Consider the following 24,827-nt stretch of genomic DNA (forward strand, 5'->3'; position numbering starts at 1 on the left):
TTTATCAATATTTTCAAGTCTAGTTGGAAAGACAGCACATTTCCAAAAGTGATATAAATTATTACCGAATATTGGATTTACATATCAAATGATTTAAAATAATACTAAAGGAAGACAAGAAAAGAACATTTGTTGTACACAGCTGTTTACTTAAACTCTAGAACAAGCATATGTATGAGGAGATGATGTTTCCATTTTAACAGGTGAAGAAAAATGATCAGTTTAGAAAAATTTGAAAATACAGACTCACCTACAATCTCCTTAGAGATAATTACTTAGAACATTTTTGGTCTAAGAACATTTCTAGTCTTTTTCCAGTGCATATAAAACTTTTCAGATTAGCTGTGTGCAGTTCTAGCAGTTCAGCTTCAATTTGTTTGTAACTTTATTTCTAATGTCTTTTACAATTAATTGAAATTTTAGTTTACACTTTGAAATACTAATAAAATTTTAATAGTGCTGACATAAAGTTTTCTAAAATATATGTAGCTGACTTTTTTTTAGTAATCATCTGGTACAATGGAGTATTATTTCTTTAAGAATTATAATTTTATGTTAATTATTTATTGTGTTTTGGAAGCTGGTATAAATATTTTGTTATTTTTTATTAAGCTTCCTAATAATTTTTGTTTTTATTTTAAAGGCCAAACTGTTTTCAGATAGTAGTTCAGCACTTTAGTGAAGAACATTACATCTTTTACTTTGCAGGAGAAACTCCAGAGCAAGCAGAGGTAAGATTACTGTTTCTCAAACTACTGTATACTTTTATGTTAGCCCATGTTTTCTTATTAACTGGAATAGAAAATGATTGCATTCAAGATAAAGTGATAGAAGGCCTGAAATCTAATCATCTCTTATTTTAAGGAATGAGATTTCATATGTAAAAAGTTTTCAGAAAGAAATGCAAAAACAAACACAGTGAAGGGTTATTAGGAATGAAAACTCCATTTTAAATTGACCTTTAAATACTCTATGATGTTGAGGCCAACTGAGAATGCTCATTTAAAATCCTCTCTGCATAAAGGTTATAGATAATCTCAGTATAAGCCAAAGGTAAGCCAGTTAGTTTTGCTAACAAGCATTAATTATTATTCTTCACTGTTTGAACTCCATGTCTGAAAATAAAAGTCAGTCAACACAAGGAAAGATATTTTAGGAATCTATTCTCTAAGCCAAGTCGAGATATAATGTCTACTTTAGATTAGCTATTGATCCATGTGCACGGTCCTTCTTATAGCTTCTATTAAGTAATTGTGTGAAGAAATAGTATTTTTAAAAAAACACTCTTTAAAAAATATTTTGCAACAAAGGGAGACCCCAGCTCTATAACAAAAGTAAAAAATTAGCTGGGTGTTCTGGCTTATGCCTGTATCCCAGCCACTGGGTAGAACGAGGCAGGAAGATTGCATTAGCAAAGGAGTTTGAGTTATAGTGAGTAAGATCGAGACACTGTACCCCAGCCTAGGCAACAAACTGAGACACTGTCTCTTAAAAAATTTTTTTGCGTTCTTTGAACCCTAATATTTCTGGAGTATATGGTTGTATTTTATACAAATACGGCTGAATTTCTGCTTATACTCTAACGAAGGAACTTAAAGGGTGGTTAAGAAGTGAAAGTGGCTTTGTTGGAAATATAATTTGCCAACCCTAGATATGAGGAAGATGCTCTTAAAACTAGATCCTAGCATGAGACTCACAGAATAAACCTGAATGAGCTTATAACTGAACGTCATATTTCACATCTTTATAAAATATCTCATTTAAATGCTCATTTCACATGTAATGCACATAAAATTTTACAGCTATGTATCCCTAATTTTTAGACGAGAAAGATAGTGCTCAAAACATTTTGGTAACTTACATGATTTTTTTAAATGTTAGAAATTGAGTTAGAAATTTAAACTTCAGTATCCTATTTTCTAATTATTTTACCATGGTCCCTCTTTCTGAATAAAAATGTGTCCCATACCATAATGACATTTCAGCATGTTTTGCAAGCCTGACATAGAACATTTTTTAATATATTTATACATAATATTTCTGTATTTCCATAAATGATATTTCCAGTTTTTGTTGACTTGTTGGGCTGTGGGGTCTCTGGTTATTCTCTTCTATTTCAAAAAGCTATGGTAACTGATTTGGTTTTAATTTGCTGTAATATAAAGACAGTCTCTAAATATTAATAAAGTTCAGCTTCATTGAAATAGCCAACAAACTAAAGACATAACTGAATAAAGCAATAGTACACAGCTTTCCAGAAACATGTAAAAACCAAAGTGAATATTTAGATTTGTTTTTAATAAACCTCAGTTCTTTTTCCCCAAAGCACTAGATAAACATTTTAAAAATATGGCTGCAATTTGATTTGAATATTAGGCTAAAATGATTTTTAAAATCTAATGTTATATTTGAGAAGCTTAAAAATAACCCAAATCCCCTTATACATTTCTACCTGTATCATGGTCTAAAGTATAGATAGTATGCTTGTCATGGGATCAGTCATCACATTATCAGTTGGTTTTACAATCAGCCCTCTCCCCCTCTCACAAAGTGTACCAAGTTCAATTCCACCTAAGCTTGCCTGAAGTTTAACAGCTTAATTATACATTAACCGTTAATTTCCCCAAGGTAGTATCTGTTTGAGAGAAATAGTTTCTTTAATGTAAATTTGATTTTTTGGCTAATTAATGGCCACTCGATGTGTTTAATACATAAATTCAAAAAAAGATTTATACAGAATTGCAATTGTTTTGGTTGTTTTATTATTGTTATTGTTATTTTATTATATGTTATTTTTGTTGTTATTTGTTATTTTTGTTATTTTATTATTGGTTATTGTTATAAAGTACAGTATAGTCTGAGAATAGAAATGGCAGTCTAGAGAAGGAAAGAATTGTTGAATTTGGAAAAAAAAAACCTAACTGATGATTTGGAAACCAAATAAACTAGTGTATATTTCTTTGAAATGCTGTTTTTCTTTGCAGGATTGGATGAAAGGTCTGCAGGCATTTTGCAATTTACGGAAAAGTAGTCCAGGGACATCCAATAAACGCCTTCGTCAGGTGAAGCTTAATTTTCTTGGATTTTTAATTGTCACATTTTGCTCTAACACTTCGCTCTTTTTATTTTATTTTTATCTGAACTGTTTTGGACATCATATCTTATGGGGTTAAGCCATGCTGCCACTTGCTTCAGTAGCAGGAAAACGTTACTTCTTTACGAAAGAGAATGTTCTTTCTTAGTCCAAAATTCCAACTGTTAAAAACATAAGAAAGATTATTTTTCCACTTTAAATAACAACACTAAACCAACACAGCAGAAACTGTTCTGTTGGGCACTTAATTTTCCTTCAAAAAATTATTTTGGCCTCTTTCAAAAAAGTAGAACATTGAAAAGATCATCAGATTTATAGCACTAATCCCAATAAACTTTTTTGGGATTTTCATTTTGAAGAACAGCTTTTAAAACCTACTGCTTAACTCTTAGGAAATATTTAATCTTATTTGAAACTGTAACATGCCCTATACTTTAATTTGTGGAGAGTTAAGCTAGGCTTTCTCTTTTTTTTGCCTTCACAAGGGTAACTTTATAACCTCCATTTCTTGGCTTTTTTCTTTTTAGTAATCCCTGTATAATTGGAAGAAGTTAGGCAAATTCTGACATTCTCAAGGTTTTAAAGAAAGTTTAGTACAATATTTATTTACTGACCAAAGTGTCTCCTGTTCTCTTTGTGTGAATATCTGATAAGCTGAGTGATTAACATACTGTTCTACTGGGAGTGGATAATGGTTGATATTTAGGTGACTAAATAGTCCCTGTAACCCAAAGTCTGGCTCTTCCCCAGGGAAATTTAAGTATACACACAATCGCCATGTCTTCATAACATTGTAACATTTTGTAAGCTATCAAAAATCAGATTGGATTTTTGCTAATAAGAGCAAGTTGTATTTTGTATGAAACTTGAGCCATTAAACTGACATTTGCAGGTTTAATATAATCATAGCTAACATCTCTCAAGCACTTTTTATTATCAGTGGGCAGTGCGATTTAGTGATTTACATATACTGTCGGCCCTTTCTATTCATGGGCTCTGCATCAGTGGACTCTACCACCCGTGGGTCAAAAATATTCAGAAAAAAATACAATAAAAAGATACAGTATAACAACTATGTACATAGCATTCACGTTGTATTAGGTATTACAGGTAATCTAGAGATGATTTACGGCATACAGGAGGGCATGCATAGATTTTATGCAGATACTATGTCATTTTCTATATGGGACTTGAGCATCTTGGGCTTTGTTATCTGCCAGGACAGAGAGGTGGAGGGTCTTGGAATCAGTCCCCCACAGATACTGAAGGATAACTAGTTTGAAATCCTTATTACAACCTGTAGTGTAGACTTTATACTTACATATTAGAAAGACGAGGCTTAGAGGGACGGATTTGTCCAAGGCCACACAAGCAGTATATGGCAAGAGAGAAAGAGGACCTGATACTAGAAGGTGGATGATCTAAGTTTTGGCATCCAAACTAACAAATAACTTAGTTTCTTTAGGTTTGTATCCTTTCCTGTAAAATAAGAAGGTAAAGTCAGTGTTTTAAAAATTTTTAGCTGTGGAACTCTTTTATAGAAATAGAATCTTCCAGATAAGTATTATATAACATATGGGATTTTAATTTGAGTAGTGACAGTTGTTTACTTATATTAATAAAGAATTTTCTTCTTAACTTCATTTTCTCTTTATCATTGTTTTATGATAGAAAAGGTGTATTTCATTATTTCTCCAGGAATATACTGGGAGAAATAACTTGTAAAATAAAATTGCATTGTTTTATCTTTTAGGTGGGAAGAATTATTTTAAATGTTTGAATGTTTTAAGTATGTCATATACAAATATATAACCAAAGCTCACATTTTCTGAAAAAAAGGGGAAAATAAGTCATTATTTTTGGCTTTGTATCTTAGAGTAATTGCTTCTGAAATGTAGTGCAATTCTAGAAATCTGGGGTAATATATATGTATTTTTTTTTTTAGGTCAGCAGCCTTGTTTTACATATTGAAGAAGCCCATAAACTCCCAGTAAAACATTTTACTAATCCATATTGTAACATCTACCTGAATAGTGTCCAAGTAGCAAAAACTCATGCAAGGGAAGGGCAAAACCCAGTATGGTCAGAAGAGTTTGTCTTTGAGTAAGTCTTATTTTATCATTACATTAATCATTTTCTCTTACCATATTGCATTTCTTTCTATTTTTTTGGTCTCTGTATCTAAACCATCAGAACAAGGTACCATATCCGGGTGTTCTAATAGCATATATATATATATATATATTTTTTTTTTTTCTGTTCTGTTTGTTCACCTTTGTGAAGTGCTATGCCCTTGGTTTTTCCACTTAGTTATTAACATGAATTAGCAAGTCAAAAAACATTTACTAACCCGCACATACAAAACATTTACTAGGGTTTCCAGTACTTATTTGAATGAATTATTAGTTTAGGAGGTTAAAGATGGTAGGAAAAGTGTGTAATTTGCATGTCTTCTGTATACCAAATAATAAAATATGTTGTGAATCTGGTTTTAGGTCTAGCACACTCACTGTTTTTTTAAAGCAGAAACGGGGGGTTTATTTGATACTAGAACTGAAGAAATAAGGTAGTTTGATGCCAAAACATTTTGTTAATTCTTTTTCTCCTTGCTCCTTTAGTGATCTTCCTCCTGACATCAATAGATTTGAAATAACTCTTAGTAATAAAACAAAGAAAAGCAAAGATCCTGATATCTGTAAGTTGATACAGAAACTTTCTAAAATAGAAAAAGCATGTTTTATATACTTTTAAAATTCACAATGAAAGTCTTAAAATAGAAATTAAACAGAAATGCAAGTAGTATAATTTGAGATAGTTTCTTTCTGTACTTCTTAAAGTATTGATTATCAAGAAAGAATATACCTAAGATAGAAAAAGACCAACACGGTTCAACTGTACATACTGTTAAGCAATTAAGATTAAAATATTTAGCCACCCTCCTTTCTCCAATGAATGGGAAGAATAAGGAAATGATTACAGTGGTCTTTTTGTAGGGCTTGCCCTCATCCCTTCTTTCTACTTTTTAGGTTTTTCCTGTTTTTTTTTTTCTTTTTTTCTTTTGAGATGGAGTCTTGCTCTTGTTGCTCGGGCTGGAGTGCAGTGGTGTGACCTTGGATCACTGCAACCTCCGCCTCCCAGATTCAAGCAATTCTCCTGCCTCAGCCTCCTGAGTATCTGGGACTACAGGCGCCCGCCACCATGCCTGGCTAAGTTTTGTATTTTTAGTAGAGACGGGGTTTCACCATGTTGGCCAGGCTGGTCTTGAACTCCAGACCTCAGGTGATCTGCCTGCCTCGGCCTCCCGAAGTGCTGGGATTACATTAGCATATAAGTAAAAAAGTATTCTATTTAAAAATTTCCCTTAAACTTGAATATGTCACTTATTCACTTCTGGTAGTCAAAGGCTCCCAGTTCCTGTCCTCAGCAGCACAACTCCTTCCATCCTGCTGCTAAAACAGTTGACAGTGGGATTTACCAATTCACATCACGGTGAATTAGGTTAATACCTTCTTAAAACTCAGGCTTAGGGAAGGAAGTGATATATCTTAACAGATCAAAGCCTGAATATTTCTCTATAAAATGTTTATTCTGTAATTTTTTTGTAGTAATTTTAGTTTTCCATTACTTTTACAATAAAATCCAAACCCCATAGTAATGACACAGAAGGAAGGCCATACCTTATATTTGAAGTGCTCTTTTTTCTTTTTTCACTACTTTTCTTCTTAGCTACACCTCCAGATCTTGTCAGCTCAAGGGTTACCTGTTTAAAGTGGAGTTTTCACCTCCACAGGCTGAATTAGATATTATTTCTCTGTACTCGAATAGCATTCACCACTGTTAACAGCACTTATCAATGTTGAAACATAATTGATTTCTTGCCTTCTTGACTAAACTGACCTCTATGCAACTCAAAGACCACATCTCAATCATCTCTATACTCTCTACCTATCAGAATTTAGTGCACAGTAGACATTCAGTAAATGAATGAAACAACTAAATATTGAATTTGTGATGTTACTTGAAAACTCCTTTAATGAAAAGCATTTAACACCATAGGGAAGACTGAACATCAGGAAAATTTACTTGCATGACTAATTATCGTGTTATCTTTTTAGACAGTAATTGCTTGTTTTTCTTCCCAAGTATTTATGCGCTGCCAGTTGAGCCGATTACAGAAAGGGCATGCCACAGATGAATGGTTTCTGCTCAGCTCCCATATACCATTAAAAGGTATTGAACCAGGGTCCCTGCGTGTTCGAGCACGATACTCTATGGAAAAAATCATGCCAGAAGAAGAGTACAGTGAATTTAAAGAGGTATTAAATTATTTATCAGTCTTGTTTTTGTTGGAATTAACAGAAACATTTAACATTTAATAAAAGATCCATTAAGCTAAACATAGTAATTCATAGCTTCGTAGCACACTGACGCCAGAGAAGATTTAAAACCTTGTTTTATACTGTAATTTTGGTAGAAATAGGTAGACTACGAATTCATTCTATTTTAAATAAATTTATTCAATGGGACATCATTTTAAATATAAGAACTTGTGAAAGAACATATTTCTTGTTAGTCTCATGGAGCATGCTTATAATGCTGTATACTTTAAACAGTCTTTTAAAATGTCATTTTAGCTTATACTGCAAAAGGAACTTCATGTAGTCTATGCTTTATCACATGTATGTGGACAAGACCGAACACTACTGGCCAGCATCCTACTGAGGATTTTTCTTCACGAAAAGCTTGAATCGTTGTTGTTATGCACACTAAATGACAGAGAAATAAGCATGGAAGGTATGGTATGGCTATGTTAGTGTGATACAAGAAACTGGGTTTAGATTTTATATCAAGGATATATGGACTCTATCTCTGAATATACTAAATTGTTAAATTATATTGCAAAATAAGTTATTCTGTTTTCCCTCCTTAAAAATTGCAGTTGCATGTCAGTTCTGATTATGTTGGTTACTATGGGGAGCTGCTATTTCTAATGTAGGTTTTGGCAGATAAGTACTAGAAGCCACAAGAAGGTGGTATCTGTGTCTACATCAATGGCTTGACTGTTTGGCATATTTAACTGTATTCTCTTGTTTATTTTTTATTTTTATTTTTTGAGATGGAGTCTCAGTCGCCTAGGCTGCAGTGCAGTGGCGCAATCTCGGCTCACTGCAACCTCCACCTCTCGGGTTCAAGCAATTCTCCTGCCTCAGCCTCCTAAGTAGCTGGGACTACAGGCATATGCCACCACACCCGGCTAATTTTTTATTTTATTTTTTTAGTAGAGACTGGGTTTTACCATGTTGGCCAGGCTGGTCTTGAACTCCTGACTTCAGGTGATCCGCCTGCCTCAAGCCTCCCAAAGTGCCGGGGTTACAGATCTTGTTTAATGTTTACTTCTTCATTACACAGAAGCTGGGTGTTAGCTGCATTTTATTTCTAACTTTTATAGATAGGTAGTTCCCAAGCTGCTGGACACAGTGCTTTTAATGGCTTACAAAATAATCCACCCTCCTCCCCCTGCCCACACACACCACCAAGCACTTTGATTCATTAACAGTTCTTGCTTCTAGGTTCCCCAAATAGTAAAAGTTTAGAACTATTTCCTCCTCATCACAAAATATAGATTTGTCAAGGAATAGATAAAATGGTGGTCCTTATTTTACACTGAGTTTATCTTTTCTGACAGCATTTGTATTTCATTAAAATTTTACTGAAACTCAGTAGACACGTTTTAAGCTAATAAATTAATCTATACTGGGATTTTGTGTTATATCCTTAATTGTAAATAAACCCTAAAATTTCAAAGCATGGGGTCAATGGGCAGCAAAGCTGTGATTTATGGTCCTAATTTTGTCATTAGCTGTCTAATTGATCTTAAGTCATATAACAATTCTGAGTCTTCATTTTTCCATATGACATGGCAGTGTTAATCCCTTCTCCTGTTTATGATCTAATGAGGTAATACATATGAAAGTCTTACAGAGTTCAGTCTGTAGAAGTACAGGATGTCATTGTAATTAGTACTTCAATGCTGCATGCAAAAAGTACATTTAAGTGGCTATTCCTGTTGAGGTAAAATGAATTCACTTAATTTCCAATTTGGTCACATTAGGTCAGTCCTTTACAAATAATCTTCTAATGTAAATATTTGTGTAGATGAAGCCACTACCCTATTTCGAGCCACAACACTTGCAAGCACCTTGATGGAGCAGTATATGAAAGCCACTGCTACACAGTTTGTTCATCATGCTTTGAAAGACTCTATTTTAAAGATAATGGAAAGCAAGCAGTCTTGTGAGGTAAGAATTTAATGTTTTAAGAAGTATTTTTGCAAAGAACATATTTTAATAGGTAATAATTTGTAGCCAATTACATTTTAAGGAAAATACATTAAATTTCTAAAATTATTCCTCATAGCAGTTACACCTGTCTGTAATACATTTATAAAAATGTTCTGCAAAATGGACTTTTTAAAAAAGATGTACTTTATTTTGGGATTAAAAATCATCAAGTTGCACCAGAAATTCATGAAAATACTTTGTCGTTTCCTCTACTGTACTAATAATCTATATACGACTTACAGAAAGCGTGCATAAGATAAATTGAAGGTTTTGTTAGTGACTCATTATATAACCTATGTAGCACTTCATTACATCTTGGTTTGTCCTTGAAGGTTTTTTTTGCGAGAGGAGTATTACGAGATAACCTCAACTAAAACAAAAAAATCTTTTTAGGATTATTAAAGCTTCAGTATAAATTCATAATAAACTATTAAGACAGTAAGTGGAATCTCACATACATATTCATTCTCTCATTTTAATGGTAAAGCAACTACAAAGAAATAATATATTTTAGGTCTGATACAAAAATCAGTTTAAGGAATTGTTTTTGACAATGGACACTGGGACCTAGCAAATGTTAATCCTGCACGAAGGTGTCAATTCGTACTAATAACTTGAAGAAATTAGTGATTTAATGTTGGAAATGTGGGGTAGTGCCATAGTTGGCCTAACATAAGGATGACACAGAAGTGCAGCAGATAGGTAGGGAGTCTCTGGACTTCAGAGAGAGGCTACGGAATTCCGACTTCCATAGATAAATGTACTCTGCTGACACTAGATCAGAAGGGTTACAGGAAAAGTTCTGAGAAAGGTTTGTGATTCTGCCTAAGACATTTGATATTTTTATTAGCCATTAAATAAGCCTCATTCAGAAAAGCTTTTAATCAGCTTTTTTTCCCCTCAAATAAATAGAACTGACTAACCACTGTTTGCTTTTCAGCTGGCTAATTGGGAATAAATGGTAACAAACCTACCAGGAGGAGTTCCATAGAGAAAACTACTTAAAAATTCCCATTTGTACAAAGAAAAAAGATCAGTACACACAGAGATACCAAAAAATAGACAACCTTGAAAACTACGACTACTTGTTTTCCTCTATTCATTTGCATTTGTCATTGCCAACATGCATTTATATTGATTTATTCCTTCTTTTAGTTAAGTCCATCAAAGTTAGAAAAAAATGAAGATGTGAACACTAATTTAGCACACCTATTGAACATACTTTCAGAGCTTGTGGAGAAAATATTCATGGCTTCAGAAATACTTCCACCGTAAGTGGTGAAATTTTCATTTGACAAGAAATTGTGTATCTATGTCTTGAGAAATTTCTATTTCTAAAACATGTGAAAGCTTTTCTGTTGTCCTAATATTATTATACTCTGAAAAAGTCATGGTTAATCTTTATAAGATGAATTGTATTTAAAGAAAATAACTGTCTTAATAAAACCACCCATTATTTTTGTACAAGCCAATATGTCTGGTTTGTACTATAGTAGCTTGGGGAGTGAATAGAGGTTTATAGTTTCAGATTTGAGATTGTAAAAGATATCTTGTCTATCCATTTAGTTTATACTTGATAGACTGATCACTCTTAATATGCTTGTAGGCCTCCAGTATTAGTGAACTCACTTGTTCAGGTAGAAGTTAACTTAAGTCTAAATCTTCCCCCCCGGAATTTGCAGCTGGTTAGTTCTCTGTATCTGAAAGTAAATGTCAGGAAGTTGACTGAATAAATTGATGATGATAAACTTAGTGGATAAAGTTTTCCTTACCCCTTGCTAAATGTCTCATTACCTGTGGCAAAATACTTTTTTGGGGGAAAAGGCCAGTTTTATTGAACTGTGGTGTATATGGGTAAATTAAGCTTTTGGCTGCTAGGAGATCAGTGTTTTCACTTGCTTTCTGTGTTGAGATGATTGTGTTATTTTGGCAGGACATTGAGATATATTTATGGGTGTTTACAGAAATCTGTTCAGCATAAGTGGCCTACAAATACCACCATGAGAACAAGAGTTGTTAGGTAAGGCTCATCAATTCATTTGTTAAATCACATACTAATAGGTGGATAATTGTGAAAAATTGAAGAATAACAGTATACAATTCAATGCTTTTTTCTTTGGCTTTTGTGTCAAAGCCCTGTTGCATATTTTCTAAGTCCGGATGGCTCCTAAACTTAAAGTTACTATGAGATTTAGCTACCGTTTGCATTTTCTAAAAACATGAACATTCATTTATAGTCAAGTATTAGGGATTTTTAAACCCTTACAAGATGAGGCTAAAAGTTATACAACAAAATCTGTAGCTAACTTCATATAGTATTCTTCATACATACACACACACATTGATTGGCAGTCAGAGAGAAGAGCAGTAATTGACCGATTTAGATATTAATTGGTTTGTTACAATCTGTGACTCTGAGCTAATCTGTAACCAGAACATGTAGTTCTGAAGCTGTGTTTCAGTCTGCTCATTGTACCATAATTAGGAAGAACTGTTTTGGCAAATCATGGAATTTGGGAGCTTATATAAAGGGACTTCATTATCATTATTCTATAGGAAGAACTGCTTTGGCAAATCATGGAATTTGGGAGCTTATGTAAAGTTACTTCATTATCATTATTCTAACTTATTTTTCCAATGAAGAAGCAGATCTGTCTGGAGAGGTTAAGTTGAACTAAGGTTTTATAGAAAGCTGGTGGCTAAGGCAGAACTAAAGGTAACTTTCTAAGACCCAATCTGATATCCTTAAGTCTTATTGTAAGCTTTTGCTTTTGTTAAGCATACTCCAACCAATACCCCAACTAATTCCAGGCAAATGGAAGTTTAATGCAAAAGCATCATGGAATACAGCAGTTTTCTAATAATATAATTTGTTATTTAGAATATACACTGTCATGTCATGCTATATGTAAAATAATAAGGCAACCATTAACACCATTATTACACAGTTTGTTTTGAAAATGTGTGTTAATCCTGCTTCCAACCTAATTTTGTCAAGGGGCTTCTATTTCTTTTTTTGGGGGGGCAGGTAAAATTTCTCTTGGTTATGATATGACATAATATTTAAGAACTACAGATTCTGTTTTTCTTGGCATTAGTGGTTATTGGGAGGAATAGAAAAGAATTACAAGCATAATATTCCAGCACAGTTATGTGTGGGATGTAAATTAAAACTGTTCTATAAATTTGTAAGTTTCAAACAAGTATAACTGTTAAGCAAACACAGCAGGAAATTGTAAACTGTTTCATGCAAGAGGGTGTTTTAGGGCATTTTTGCCAAGGTTAGGTTTCAGGCTAATAGACCTACTATGTATAATTATCACAATATTTTCAAGTAAAGTTTACAAGATTCTTTAAATTTGGGAAGTTCAAAATTAAAGACTTAATTGTTATTTTTTTGAGACAGGGTCTCGCTCTGTTGCCCAGGCTGGAGTGCAGTGGTGTGATTTCAGCTTACTGCAACCCCTGCCTCCCAGGTTCAAGTGAGATTCTCATGCTTCAGCCACCCAAGTAGCTGGGATTACAGGCATGCACCACCATACCTGGCTATTTTTGTATTTTTAGTAGAGATGGGGTTAGACCATGTTGGCCAGGCTGGTCTTGAACTCCTGGCCTCAGGTGATACACCCACCTTGGCCTCCCAAAGTGTTGGATTACAGGCATGAGCCACCATGCCCAGCCAATATATTACAATTTCTATAAATGCTGTTTGAGAAGTAACATCTTTACTTTCTAAGAGTCCAAAGATTAGCAAACAGGTACATGTTCAAAGGTAAATGCTAAGAAATCGGGTAATCCACTCTAACAGAGAACAGAGATTGTGTCTATTAATCTCTAGAAGGAATTGCGTAACTCATTATTTTGGGAATAATGCTTGTCTTTACATGGATTATGTCTATCAATCTGTAGAAGGAATTGCATAATTCATTATTTTAGGAATAATGTTTGTCTTTACATGGGGCAAGTAAGAGGTTAATTATTAGTGTGGATTCTTCTTAAAAGGAAATTAGAGAGAAATTATCTACATGACAACGTATCCTCCCTACCAGTGACTAAAGGAGACAGAATAGGAGTATCTATGCAAGCTTTAACACTGACATTGTCCCAAAGTAAAATTAGCAGATAAAGTCATATATGACAGCTGTTAGTATAATTTTTGCTTTTGCTATTATTGTTTTATAATTTGACAACTTTTTAAAACTTTAGAATTCCTAATGTCTTGCCTTAAAAGTTTTTCAGGCTGGGCATGGTGGCTCAAACCTGTAATCTCAACATGTTTAGACCAAGACAGGAGGATTGCTTGAGGCCAGGAATTTGAAATTGTCCTGGGCACCGTAGCGAGACTCTGCTTTCTACAAAAATAATTAAAAAAAAAAAATTTGCCAGGTATGGTGATGTGCACCTGTAGTCCTAACTGCTCTGAGCCTGAGGCAAGAGAATTGTTTGATCCCAGGGGTTCAAGGTTGCAATGAGCTGTGATTGCGGGCCACTGCACTCCAGCCTGGGTGACAGAACAAAACCCTATCTCAAAGAAAAGAAGGAAAAAAGGAAAAAAGAAAACCTTTCCAGTGTTCTATTACAGACATTTTCATTTATCAATAAGTCACTTTTTCTCTAGTGCAGTGGATTCTTATTTTTATGTGAATCATCAACAAAATCAATGCAACCAACTTAGGCTGTTCTGTTTAAATAAATTAAGAAATGAGGGTGTGTGAAGTTCTAAAATTGTACAGAACTATGCTTATATAAAAAGTTTATTTCTACTCCTGTGGTATTTCAGAAATTCTTAGGGTTCCTGAGGATACTACTTTCTCTAAGTATCAAATGACCACTAGCCTGGAATAATAAATAGTAAGCAAGACAGTAAATACTACAGATAAACAACATTTTCCCGAAGTTAATCCAAATTCTAAATTGGGAAAAGTGAGTGAGTAATACATTCAAGAAGTAGGTATATATATTCTTAAAATACGATGCTTTGGCTTAGTGTTTTCTTAAAGCTTTCTGTGTCTGGGCTTTCTTTTATTGGTTTAGAGTGAATTTTATGGTTCTATGAGTACTAAAAATTGTTTATATGTATTGTTTTAATGTAACACATTATATAGGTGTTTTCTAAAAAAAAAAAAAATTTCCCTCCCATTCAGTGGTTTTGTTTTTCTTCGACTCATCTGTCCTGCCATCCTGAATCCACGGATGTTCAATATCATCTCAGGTAATCAGCTTTTGATAAATTTTGAAATTCAAAATATTAGAATTAACAGTTTCATACTGTTTAGTAAAAATACTCTTAAATTAAATCTTTTTTTTTTTTTTGATTATCCAATTCTAGTCATGGCATACATAAAGTATTCAAAGCACCCTTCCTTCCTTCCTTGTGCTTGTGCTTGTGCTTCTTGGGCTTTTTTCTTTTTGTTTCTTTTCTTCCATCTCATATCTGGTCTGAGATGGCATGATTACACACATTCCACCTTTTTTCTACCCCTATTTGTGTCTCAGACCTTTATAATAAATGACTTCTTGTAGTCTGCAACTTGGCTTTTTCAAGTTGGGAAGAGCTTTGCTTAGCCCATTGCTAGACTGCTGCCAGCTAGATCTTCAAGATCAAATTAAATGATATCTACAGTTGGAATAGTATTCTGTGAGTACTTATGAAGAAAGCAGTCCTGGTTCCTCCCGTTAGAGATTTTTAAAGTCACCAGTTATATAGTGTAAATTGGCCATTTTAAACTTCAGTAAACCTGATCCAGTTTTATTACCCATATATCCATTTTGAGATGACTTTCAGGTGTTACAAGCTTCTTTCAAAGAAAGGATAACAGGGATATTTGTGACTTTGAATTTAACAATGAACCATTATAAACAGTAGGAACTGGAACCATTTTTACCTTAATAATCTGAAGCTCAAAATTGTACTAAAAATATTGTGGAATGTCTTAATTTTTACTTCTATATAGCCATCACATCTCTGTAATTATCTTTTATTGCTACTAAAGTGGTTAAATCTATAAATTATTAAGATGAAGGGTTTGAAATTCTTTTGGAGAGATTTATCTGAATGTTCGCCTCAGACAACACTATCTAAAACTAGGCAGTCAGGTAGATTATTATCTATGGGATTTTACTGTTAAATAATTGAGTTCCAGAGCTTATATTTAATAGACACCAATACTTTTCATTTACATCCTACTATCTGTGTTCCACGGGGAAATGCTTCCTGACTTACCTTTAAAATATTTTAAAAGTTTATTAAATTTCATGTTTTTCTCCTCAAAATAAAGCAGAGGCCCTAGACTTTATCTTGCTTCTTGAGCTTTAAGCGAATTATTTGGACTGCAAATAATGTTGGGAGCAGGGAATTGCTCAGATTGCTAACCTGAGTAGGTTGAAATTAGCTTTGTGAACTGTTACAAAAGATGTGAGGAGTGACAGTCTTTTTTAGTGATAAAGGTAAAGCTTTGAGGTCCTTTGAAATAGTATCAACTATTGGAAACTGCTGAGTTTTGTAGTACCCTTTTCGCAAGCCTAGAGCACTGATAAGCACATTCAGTTTTTCTCTTTTAACTCAAGTTCTTTTGAATTTTATGGATCATAAATTTTTCAAAAAACATTTTTGAAAAAACATTCTGAGTTCTGAGTGGAAGAATGGGTAGTAGCTTAACAGTAAAGAAATATTAAAGTGCTAAATTTATAATGGTTTAGCTGGAAGTGCTGTTGGACTTGGTGTCATTAGCTGTGCCCAATTCTCTTACAGATTCTCCATCTCCTATTGCTGCAAGAACACTGATATTAGTGGCTAAATCTGTGCAGAACTTAGCAAATCTTGTGGAATTTGGAGCTAAGGTAAAAACATTTTGATACTTTAAAATGTAATTTATGAATGCAAGTTTGACATGATAAAGCCATAAATTGTGGCTTAAGTAAATTTTTAGCAGTGAAATTTTTAGCAATGAAAGATTATTTTTGTTGGTATGTTTGTTTTTAAAGCATCTTGTTTAAATTTTACATTTTAAGAGTGGAACTTTAAAAAACACCACTTTAGCCATTATAGAAAACAAATTTTTCAAGGTCCAGTGTACTCAAATTCTCCCACTTTTAAACATAATCAATGAGTACATTTTAATACAAAAATTCATTAAAAATTTATTTTGCATTCACTGTAAATGTTAAAACTCAAGATTTTATTTTTTTAAACACCTACATGTAATTGTACTAAGGATAATGACTAATATTCAGTTGGGATCATATCATGCCTCCTGCTTTTGTCACCTAATACGTGAGAGACTTCTTGCCATATGTGGAAATAGATAACTCTTTCACTATTCTTAATAATGGATATTTAGATGGCTTCCATTTGTCCCTATTATTATTGTAACATATATCCTTGCATACATTTCCTTTCATACTTGTTCAATTATTAGCTGAACTTTGGAGTAAAATTACTAAGTAAATACATGTTTTAGGCTTTTGCTATGTGTTACAAGATTTCCTGTCAGCAATTTAAGATACTTTTGTTGCTCCTCATAGCCTTGCCAAAACTCATTGGGTACTATACTTTTTTCTTTTTTGCCAGTTTGATAGGCATAATATTTTGTGTTTCATTATTTTATTACTGTTAGAGAGACGTTCATGTCTTTATCTTTGGAATTGCCTATTGAGGTCCTTATCTCATTGTTTCTTACTGATTTTGAAAGTGTGTGTTAATCTTAACATTTTCCCTATTTATAGCATGGTTTTAAGTAGTCAGGATTTTAGTATGATGAGCAGTTAACTACGCGTATGGCCTAGGTTTTGAATTCATCTGAATCTTGAGGCAGGTTACAAATAAGATATTTTCCTATTGCAGTCTTTATTATATTGTATTTTAATTCCCTGTAATCTCTGCTGGATTCAAACCTACGATTTGGGGCCATGTTTGAGTGAATTTATATATAAGAATTTGTGTCTGCCAGGCTATGTGTTACAATTTGTGCTTGGGTCCAGAATTTTCTTTCATTAAAAATACCCATACTCCTCAGTATAGCCATTTGCTTATATACTAGAAGGAAAATACTGTCATTATATGATTTAATTAATTCTTGTGAATGTGTTGCTGCTGCTACACCTAATTTATAAGAAGTATTGCTACATGTATGGGTTTTGCTATATTAATTTGGTGCGATAGTAATTGCAGTTTTTGCTGTTAACTGTAATTACTTTTGCACCAACCTAATAGGTCAAACAGTGGTTTGTTTCTGGTGCATATAATAGTAGCATTTTATTTTTCAGGAGCCCTACATGGAAGGTGTCAATCCATTCATCAAAAGCAACAAACATCGTATGATCATGTTTTTAGATGAACTTGGGGTATGTATATAGTTTTCAGGTACTTTTTAAAAACTTATAGTTGGTATAGCAGAGTTAACCCATTTAAGCAGCAATCTTTAGAAAGATTTTCTATCCAAAACTAAAAAGACAAAAAGCCTGCAAATTTTTGTCTGTCGTCTTAAACAAAAAACAGCATTTTTGTTTGTAATTAAAACCATTTATTCTTACACTAAATAGTTTACACCAAAGCATACATTATTGTGGCTTTTAGACTACTTCCATCATTTTTTAGGGTCTGTCTTGCTTTTCATATCCTTTTAAAGCTATCACATCTGACTGCTATGACATCCTGTTGCCGCCTCAGCTTTTTTACTTTGCTGCTACTATGTGGGGCTTGAAGCAAGACGATGACACAGTTCTGACTAGGTTAAATAAGTAAATAGACTGAAAAGTCTTCTTTTCTAGGAATAAAAGACATGGATTTGGTGTTACACTTCCTTCAGTGTGAATATCTGTGCCTCATTTGGGCCCTGTTAATAAAATAAATTGTGATTACAAAATTATGAATGAGGGTATTTTATAATTTCTAGGACCCTGCCTTTCTTAATCAAGTTAAATTTTCATGATTGAACAGATTTTCAGGTACTGAGTCAGTTTTAAACTAAACTTATTAGTAATTCAGTTCATATATAGAGAAACCAGGAAGGTGCATGTACATGTGAATAGAGCCAGGTATAAGGCATGGCATTAGGGAGTGCTAGGATTGGAGGTTGAGGTGTCCATGTTCTGTCTTAATGTATTCAGATTCAGTTAAAAAGACCACCACAATTTGTGGCAAACAAATCAGGAATACCGTGAGTCACTAGTTTGCAACCTCAGGTATAAAAACTAGTGTATGAAAAATTATGGCATAGCTCCATATTTATAGTGAAATTTATAGTGAAATTGACAAAAATGCTAAAAGTCCATCATGCTTCTGTATGTGAACTGGGATATAGTTGGTCAATCATTGGAAAACATTTTTACTATAATGTTTAAGGAACTGTGTGAGAAGTTATGCCACACAATCTAGGATTTCATACTGCTTAGAATCCAAATATAATACTACTATATTTCTTCACCACCTGTATAAGCCAAATTTATTTTTGAAGACCCACCTCAATTATTATCTCCTTCAGGAAGCTTTTGCTGAACCCCAAACATGAATAAAATAACTTTTGTTTTACCTCCTAAGTATCTCCTGCATATCTGTGATATATAATTCTGTGTTGCTATAATTACTTTTCTAAAGTCCTTTCTACTAGAGTCAGTTCTCTGAAGGCAAATATGGTGTCTTTCATCGCTATAATCCTTTAATCACTGAATGTATTCCGAGTAACTGTGTTTCTCTATCCCATAGAAAACATTGTTTTGCAGTTTTTAGCAATGTAAAGCAAATGCTGTCACCGTTTTACTGGTAATCCAAGCCCTTGTTAAATGTTATTCCAAGGCTTAAAATAACACTGGCATTTAGTGTTGATAATAAAGTACAGGTTGAGTATCCCTAACCTGAAATCTGAAATGCTAAAAAATCCAAAACTTGTTGAGCACCAACAGGAAATGCTATTTGGAAAATTTCCAATTTTGGATTTTTGGATTGGGGATGCTCAACTGGCAAGTATACTGCAAATATTCCAAAATCTGAAACACTTCTAGTCTCAAGCATTTTGGGTGATACTCAACCTACACTATAAACTTTAATTATAGTGACTAAGTTACTTTATGAACCTTATCTGAAAGTACCATTATTAACACTGATTATTCCCACACATTAACAAGTATTCTGAGCATAGTCCACAGATAATTGCAAACCTGACAGGTTCTCATTGCATTTTCATAGGGCAGTTCCTACTTACATGTGTTATCAACTTAGACAAACTACAGGAGCTTAATAATGAAATTTCATCTAGGAATTTTAAGTTTAGGCTGCATTTAATCCAGATTAGCAGTTAACCTACACTATTTGGCATATGTTCTAGATTTCAGATATTTCTAGGTATCAGATATAAAGCTGTTAGGAAGCCACACCCCCCGCCCCTTATTTTTAGAATAGCAATAATATTGTACCACATCTGTCATGCTACGGAAAAAAATGGAATCTGGCTTTCATGTGAATACAAAGGTTACAAAGTCTATATTTTACCATCATTAATACTGAATATTATATTTCATTAAGAATCTTTAGAATTTTAAGAGAAATTTGAGTATTAAAAAAAATTATCTAATATACCCAATTAGAATCTTTTCACATGAGACTATAAAGAAAGATTTGTATTTGTAACAAAAAATTAGCCGGGCATGGTGGCAGGTGCCTGTAATCCCAGCTACTTGGGAGGCTGAGGCAGGAGAATCGCTTGAACCCGGGAGGCGGAGGTTGCAGTGAGCTGAGATCATGCCATTGCATTTCAGCCTGGGCAACAAGAGCAAAACTCTGTCTCAAAAAAAAAAAAAAAAAAAAAGATCTGTATTTCTAAATGCAATTTTACGATTTCCTTAAAGAATGTACCTGAACTTCCGGACACTACAGAGCATTCTAGAACGGACCTGTCCCGTGATTTAGCAGCATTGCATGAGATTTGCGTGGCTCATTCAGATGAACTTCGAACGCTCAGTAATGAGCGTGGTGCCCAGCAGGTAGGCTTTCGCCAGCCTTCATTAACAATGTTGTTTCAAGGATAACACTTTGAGAGGTAATAAACAGCTGAATTCTGGTTAACATTTTTATCTTGTTACATTAAATTTTTGAGACTCTGCATCATATTACAAAAGATCTCAGCAGACAGAAATAACGGGCCCAGACTAAAATGATGTACATTTAATACTGAAAAACATCAGGTTTTGCTCGAGTCTGAATGTTCATTCTACTGGAAAACAGTGTAACAATACTTTGGTGGCATATGTGAAAATGGCTAGTTAGTAAGTCAATATTGATTTTATTTTTTTTTCTTTCAGTTTCTGTCTTTTCTCTGTCACATACAGATACAGTGCGTGGCCAAAGTGATTCTCCAGTTGTGAAACAAATGATTATTATTTGGGATGTTTGTCACATTTCACATCCAGAGATTCTGAAGTGTGGCCTTGAAAGCTGCACGTCTAACAAACTCTTACAGGAATTTATAGGTATTCTGATGCAAGTGAACCATGGCCTACACTTTGAGAAACAGTAGACTACATCGATAGACTTCTCTCTGCCATCTGCACCAAACAGATACAGATTAGGATGTATTCAAAGACCAGACCAGAATTTGAAGGGACTTAATAGCAGGTCAATTAAGATATTGGAGATACAGAACAAAATGAGTTACATTTTGAATGTCCTCAGCTGACATAAGGGCTACTGAGAGGAAGTGACCACAGGGACAGTTTTGACTAGTTTCTAATGTAGTTTCAGGAGATAGTGAATGCTGTCCCTGCACTGGCTAACCCATTTGGCAGGGATTTTGTAGAAGAGATTAAAGCATTGAGTTTGGTGACTGAGTTCTCTACAATCTGAGATTCTAGAATCCTCAAATCCTGTTCCTCCCCGCCCCTCCCCCCGCAGCTTTCAAAACTAATAATATGACTTGACTTGCCTTAGATATTAAATTAAATAAAAAATAAAAGCCTTTTTTAAAAGAGAGGTAAACTGCTTCTGACAGCATGTGATAGTGTGATAGTTCTGGCCTAAAATGTAGGAGCATGCAAAACACAAACAAATTTCTGTTCACTTTAGGGTATAAAAATTCTCTTAGTTATGACCAGAAATACTCAGCCAATGACTGAATAACAGAAACTTACGTTTTGAGTGGAATTGTGGTAATATTTTATGCATCCTTTTGCTTTGATACAGTTTTTTTCAAATCCAGGTTCCCATCCTGAAATTGCTGACCGAGCTTTCATTTATTTTCATACCATTTTCTCTCTGTCTAGCACGTATTGAAAAAGCTTCTGGCTATAACGGAACTGCTTCAACAAAAACAAAACCAGTATACAAAAACCAATGATGTCAGGTAGCAGCCTTCGCCCCAGTGTTCTGCATGGATTCAGCATGCCCAACATGGTAATTCACTTCAGTTTAATGTCTCCTTTGCTCTTGCCAAAAAATAGCACACTTTTCCACATTCCAGTGATGTGTGAGCTATGCAAACAAAATCCAAGATTCTGCTGGTGAATAACTATGCCAGCAACCTTGTAAGCTATCTGTGCAGGATATTTGCACTATTTCCACATGGAATCAGTCTTTAACCACCTCTGAGCCTTGGTGTACAGATCAACAGATCACCTTTCACAAAACGAAATGCTATGACTGTATCTTGATATCTTGAACTTTCAAAATATATTTTCAGTACACCCAGTTGCCAAAGTTTTGCTGTCTCTTAGAGAAAGAACTATGAAATCAACTGACAAGAAACACATTCTCTTATTGACAATTGTGTATAACTGGATTGCAGACTGTTCTTACTGTAACTACTTCCTGATTAGGAATATGACCATTTGACTGTTCAATGATTATTTGTATTTACAGTTTCCAGAGTTTGTCATTATAATAGGAACAATCTTTGCTGTATACTTTTAAAAAATACTCTGCTATTTCTCTTGCTGGAACTGTTGAAAGAAAATATATAGAATGATCTATTGCTCATCAGCTTTATTTTTTAAACATACTACTTATTTTGTTGAAATTGTCAAAGACTGTATTTAGATCTCATAATGCTTTGTTAAATGTTTACAAGTAAATAGTTTGAATTCAGTAAATATTATTGGTTGTTGTATTGATCAACGCATGTTACCCATTCAACCATTTTATAGACTACCAATTTCTTTTATGTTAACTAGAATGCTTTTGTTAAAAGTTATTTGTTCATTATTTGTGCTACCCCTTTGATTATGCAGACAACCTCATCAGCTGCCTAACTTATCCATCTTTGAACTTCTGACTACTTGTTGTATCTGCTGGATATTTAGTTCAACTGTATAGTTTTATTTACTTCTGTATGTGTATTTTTGTGAAGTATTCACAAAGGTTAAGTTAAAATAAAACCAAGGGATATCTTGCATAATTGATTACTTCTGTCTAAATAGAGCTAAGCATTTAATTTATTTATTTTCTTCCTCCTTCAGGGGCAGTTTAAACCTTAGCACCAGAGCAAGGCCCAGGGAGAAGCTGAAGCTTTAGATTAGTATTTTTGCTAATGGCCTCTTTTGAAAAGGATTCTAGATACGCAACAATTCCTTCCCTCTCATAATTGTGCAGGGCAGATAGGACATATGGAACATACGTGGCAGAATGACATTGGTAATCAAAGTGAGTGAGACAGGAACCCAAGGAGGTGTTCCCACAGTAAGGAAAGGCCTAAATTCCAAGAGCAACACTTTATGCTATTCCTCTAATGTATAAAATACAGGAAAAAAAAAAATGCTAAGGGCTTAAAAGATGTCTGCTTAATAGTTCCAAGCTACAAAAGGCAATTATTTCTATGGGGGCTGCTAACCTATGTGGCTTCAATCACCGTTTAACACTGATACCAAAAATCTCAACATGTCCCATGCTCCTTTTTCCTTGAAATCAGCTCAATTCATTCCATTCTCTCCCTTCTTGGCTCTTTTATCAAAGTACTCTCCTTTCCATCCCTTCTGTTTTTTAGCTGGACTTGGACCAACATAGTATCCCAGGTGGTCTCCTTCCTTGGTTACATGATAGAAGACAGGGAGGATATGGACTAGTCAAGATATTTTTGCTGTGAACTTTGGCTCCCACTAATCACGCCTCAATCTTCAGCCATACTAACCTGTCATTCCTCAGTCTGAAATCCTTCTCCCTTTTATTTAAAATCACAAACCTGACTTACCCTGCTTCTTATATTTTAACATCATTTCTCTCTCAAGTTGAAATGGAAACTTGTTACTTACCTTTGTAGGCCCTGTAGTAACTAGCTTGTCAGTGTTGAAATAAAATCTCTCACACTTTAACTTTTTTAATGGGGCTGGGTGGGAAAATTTTCAGTGATAAGTGTGGACCTTGCTCTGATGCCAAAGTTTGGCGATCTGAAAGGGAAAATGAGACAAATTGTGAACATCTTGTAATTCTGTCTAGAGCCTAGCAGCAATGTATTTAACTAGGACTGCGATGGAGGATTTATAACTTTTGGCTTCTTCCACTCTGCTTTTGTAAAAATCTCAAATCACAAATTTTATTCCTTTCACTCTAGCATGAGAAAAAAAAACAAACAAAAAACCACAAAACTCAAGCCTACAGTGTAAAGAATTGTTAGAGAGATGAATATGCATATAGTAAGTATTGCCTTAAAGTAGATGTTAACTATAATGGTACCTACCTTTCCGGAAAGTACAGCCTGAGATGTACTGAGACTGAGGTGGTGTGTGTATTTGTGCAATTTAATTAGATTCAGGACACCTGAATTACTCGGAATTCCTTCAAGCCAGTTTTCCTGAAAAAAAAATCTGGCTTGATAAACAGACGTCCACAGTTTGGTTCCAATTATAATAGTTAACACTTACTGAATACTAGTGTATGCAGGTACTATTCTAATTAATTAATCCTATGAAGAGTAGGCATTTTTATCTTCCCCATTTTCAGTGTGGGAAACTGGCACTTACTTAGAGGTTTAATAACTTACCAAGGTCACATAGTGAAATACAGCTGGCCATGATTCATATCTAAGTAATTTGCTGTAATAGTCTGTGCTTTCATATTTTTATATTGACTCATTTCAATTTGAATTACATTTCTCGAACATATTTAATCTGCAAAATTCCTAGTAACTGTTATAATCTACTTATACGGATTCAGTTATAGGCTCTAATAGGTTAATTATAAGGCTGTGGTGACGTGTGCCTGCAGTCCCAATTACTCAGGAAACTGAGGCAGAGGATCACTAGAGCCTAGGAGTTTGAGACAGCCTGGGCAACACAGCAAGACCCTACATCAAAACAAAATTAAAAAACCACAACTGAATATACAATTTGCTGCTACCTACTTATCTATACTAGCCTAAGAGTTTGATGTAGACAGCTATTCAAAATCATATACCTGGTTTTTTTAAAAACCC

The 24,827-nt window shown here is 34.0% G+C and overlaps 2 protein-coding genes across 13 annotated transcripts in view; one reads left to right on the forward strand and one right to left on the reverse strand.

Annotated features, from left to right (window-relative positions):
- RASA1 (RAS p21 protein activator 1) overlaps positions 1-22,814 on the forward strand; it is a 121,671-nt gene extending 98,857 nt beyond the window's left edge. For all 4 annotated transcript variants that reach the window (XM_054555038.1, NM_001131793.1, XM_063723868.1 and 1 more), the window contains 14 exon segments: positions 644-731; positions 2,985-3,062; positions 5,040-5,197; positions 5,713-5,789; positions 7,238-7,410; positions 7,729-7,888; positions 9,251-9,393; positions 10,591-10,706; positions 11,369-11,455; positions 14,580-14,647; positions 16,187-16,275; positions 17,701-17,778; positions 20,278-20,412; positions 21,688-22,814. In XM_054555038.1, coding sequence (XP_054411013.1) covers positions 644-731; positions 2,985-3,062; positions 5,040-5,197; positions 5,713-5,789; positions 7,238-7,410; positions 7,729-7,888; positions 9,251-9,393; positions 10,591-10,706; positions 11,369-11,455; positions 14,580-14,647; positions 16,187-16,275; positions 17,701-17,778; positions 20,278-20,412; positions 21,688-21,771 — 1,534 coding nt within the window. In that variant the 3' untranslated portion in view covers positions 21,772-22,814.
- CCNH (cyclin H) overlaps positions 7,097-24,827 on the reverse strand; it is a 36,811-nt gene continuing 19,080 nt past the window's right edge. For 2 of the 9 annotated variants that reach the window (XR_008525040.2, XR_008525045.2), the window contains exons 9-10: positions 23,668-23,802; positions 7,097-7,363 (exon numbers count right to left, since the gene is read on the reverse strand). Coding sequence is in view for 2 of the 9 variants with exons in the window: in XM_009240879.4 (XP_009239154.1) it covers positions 23,758-23,802 (45 nt within the window). In the remaining 7 variants the exon portion in view is untranslated. 9 annotated transcript variants of the gene reach the window in all.

Source organism: Pongo abelii, chromosome 4, assembly GCF_028885655.2.
Source record: "Pongo abelii isolate AG06213 chromosome 4, NHGRI_mPonAbe1-v2.0_pri, whole genome shotgun sequence".
In the NCBI taxonomy this organism is placed as follows: Eukaryota; Metazoa; Chordata; class Mammalia; order Primates; family Hominidae; genus Pongo; species Pongo abelii.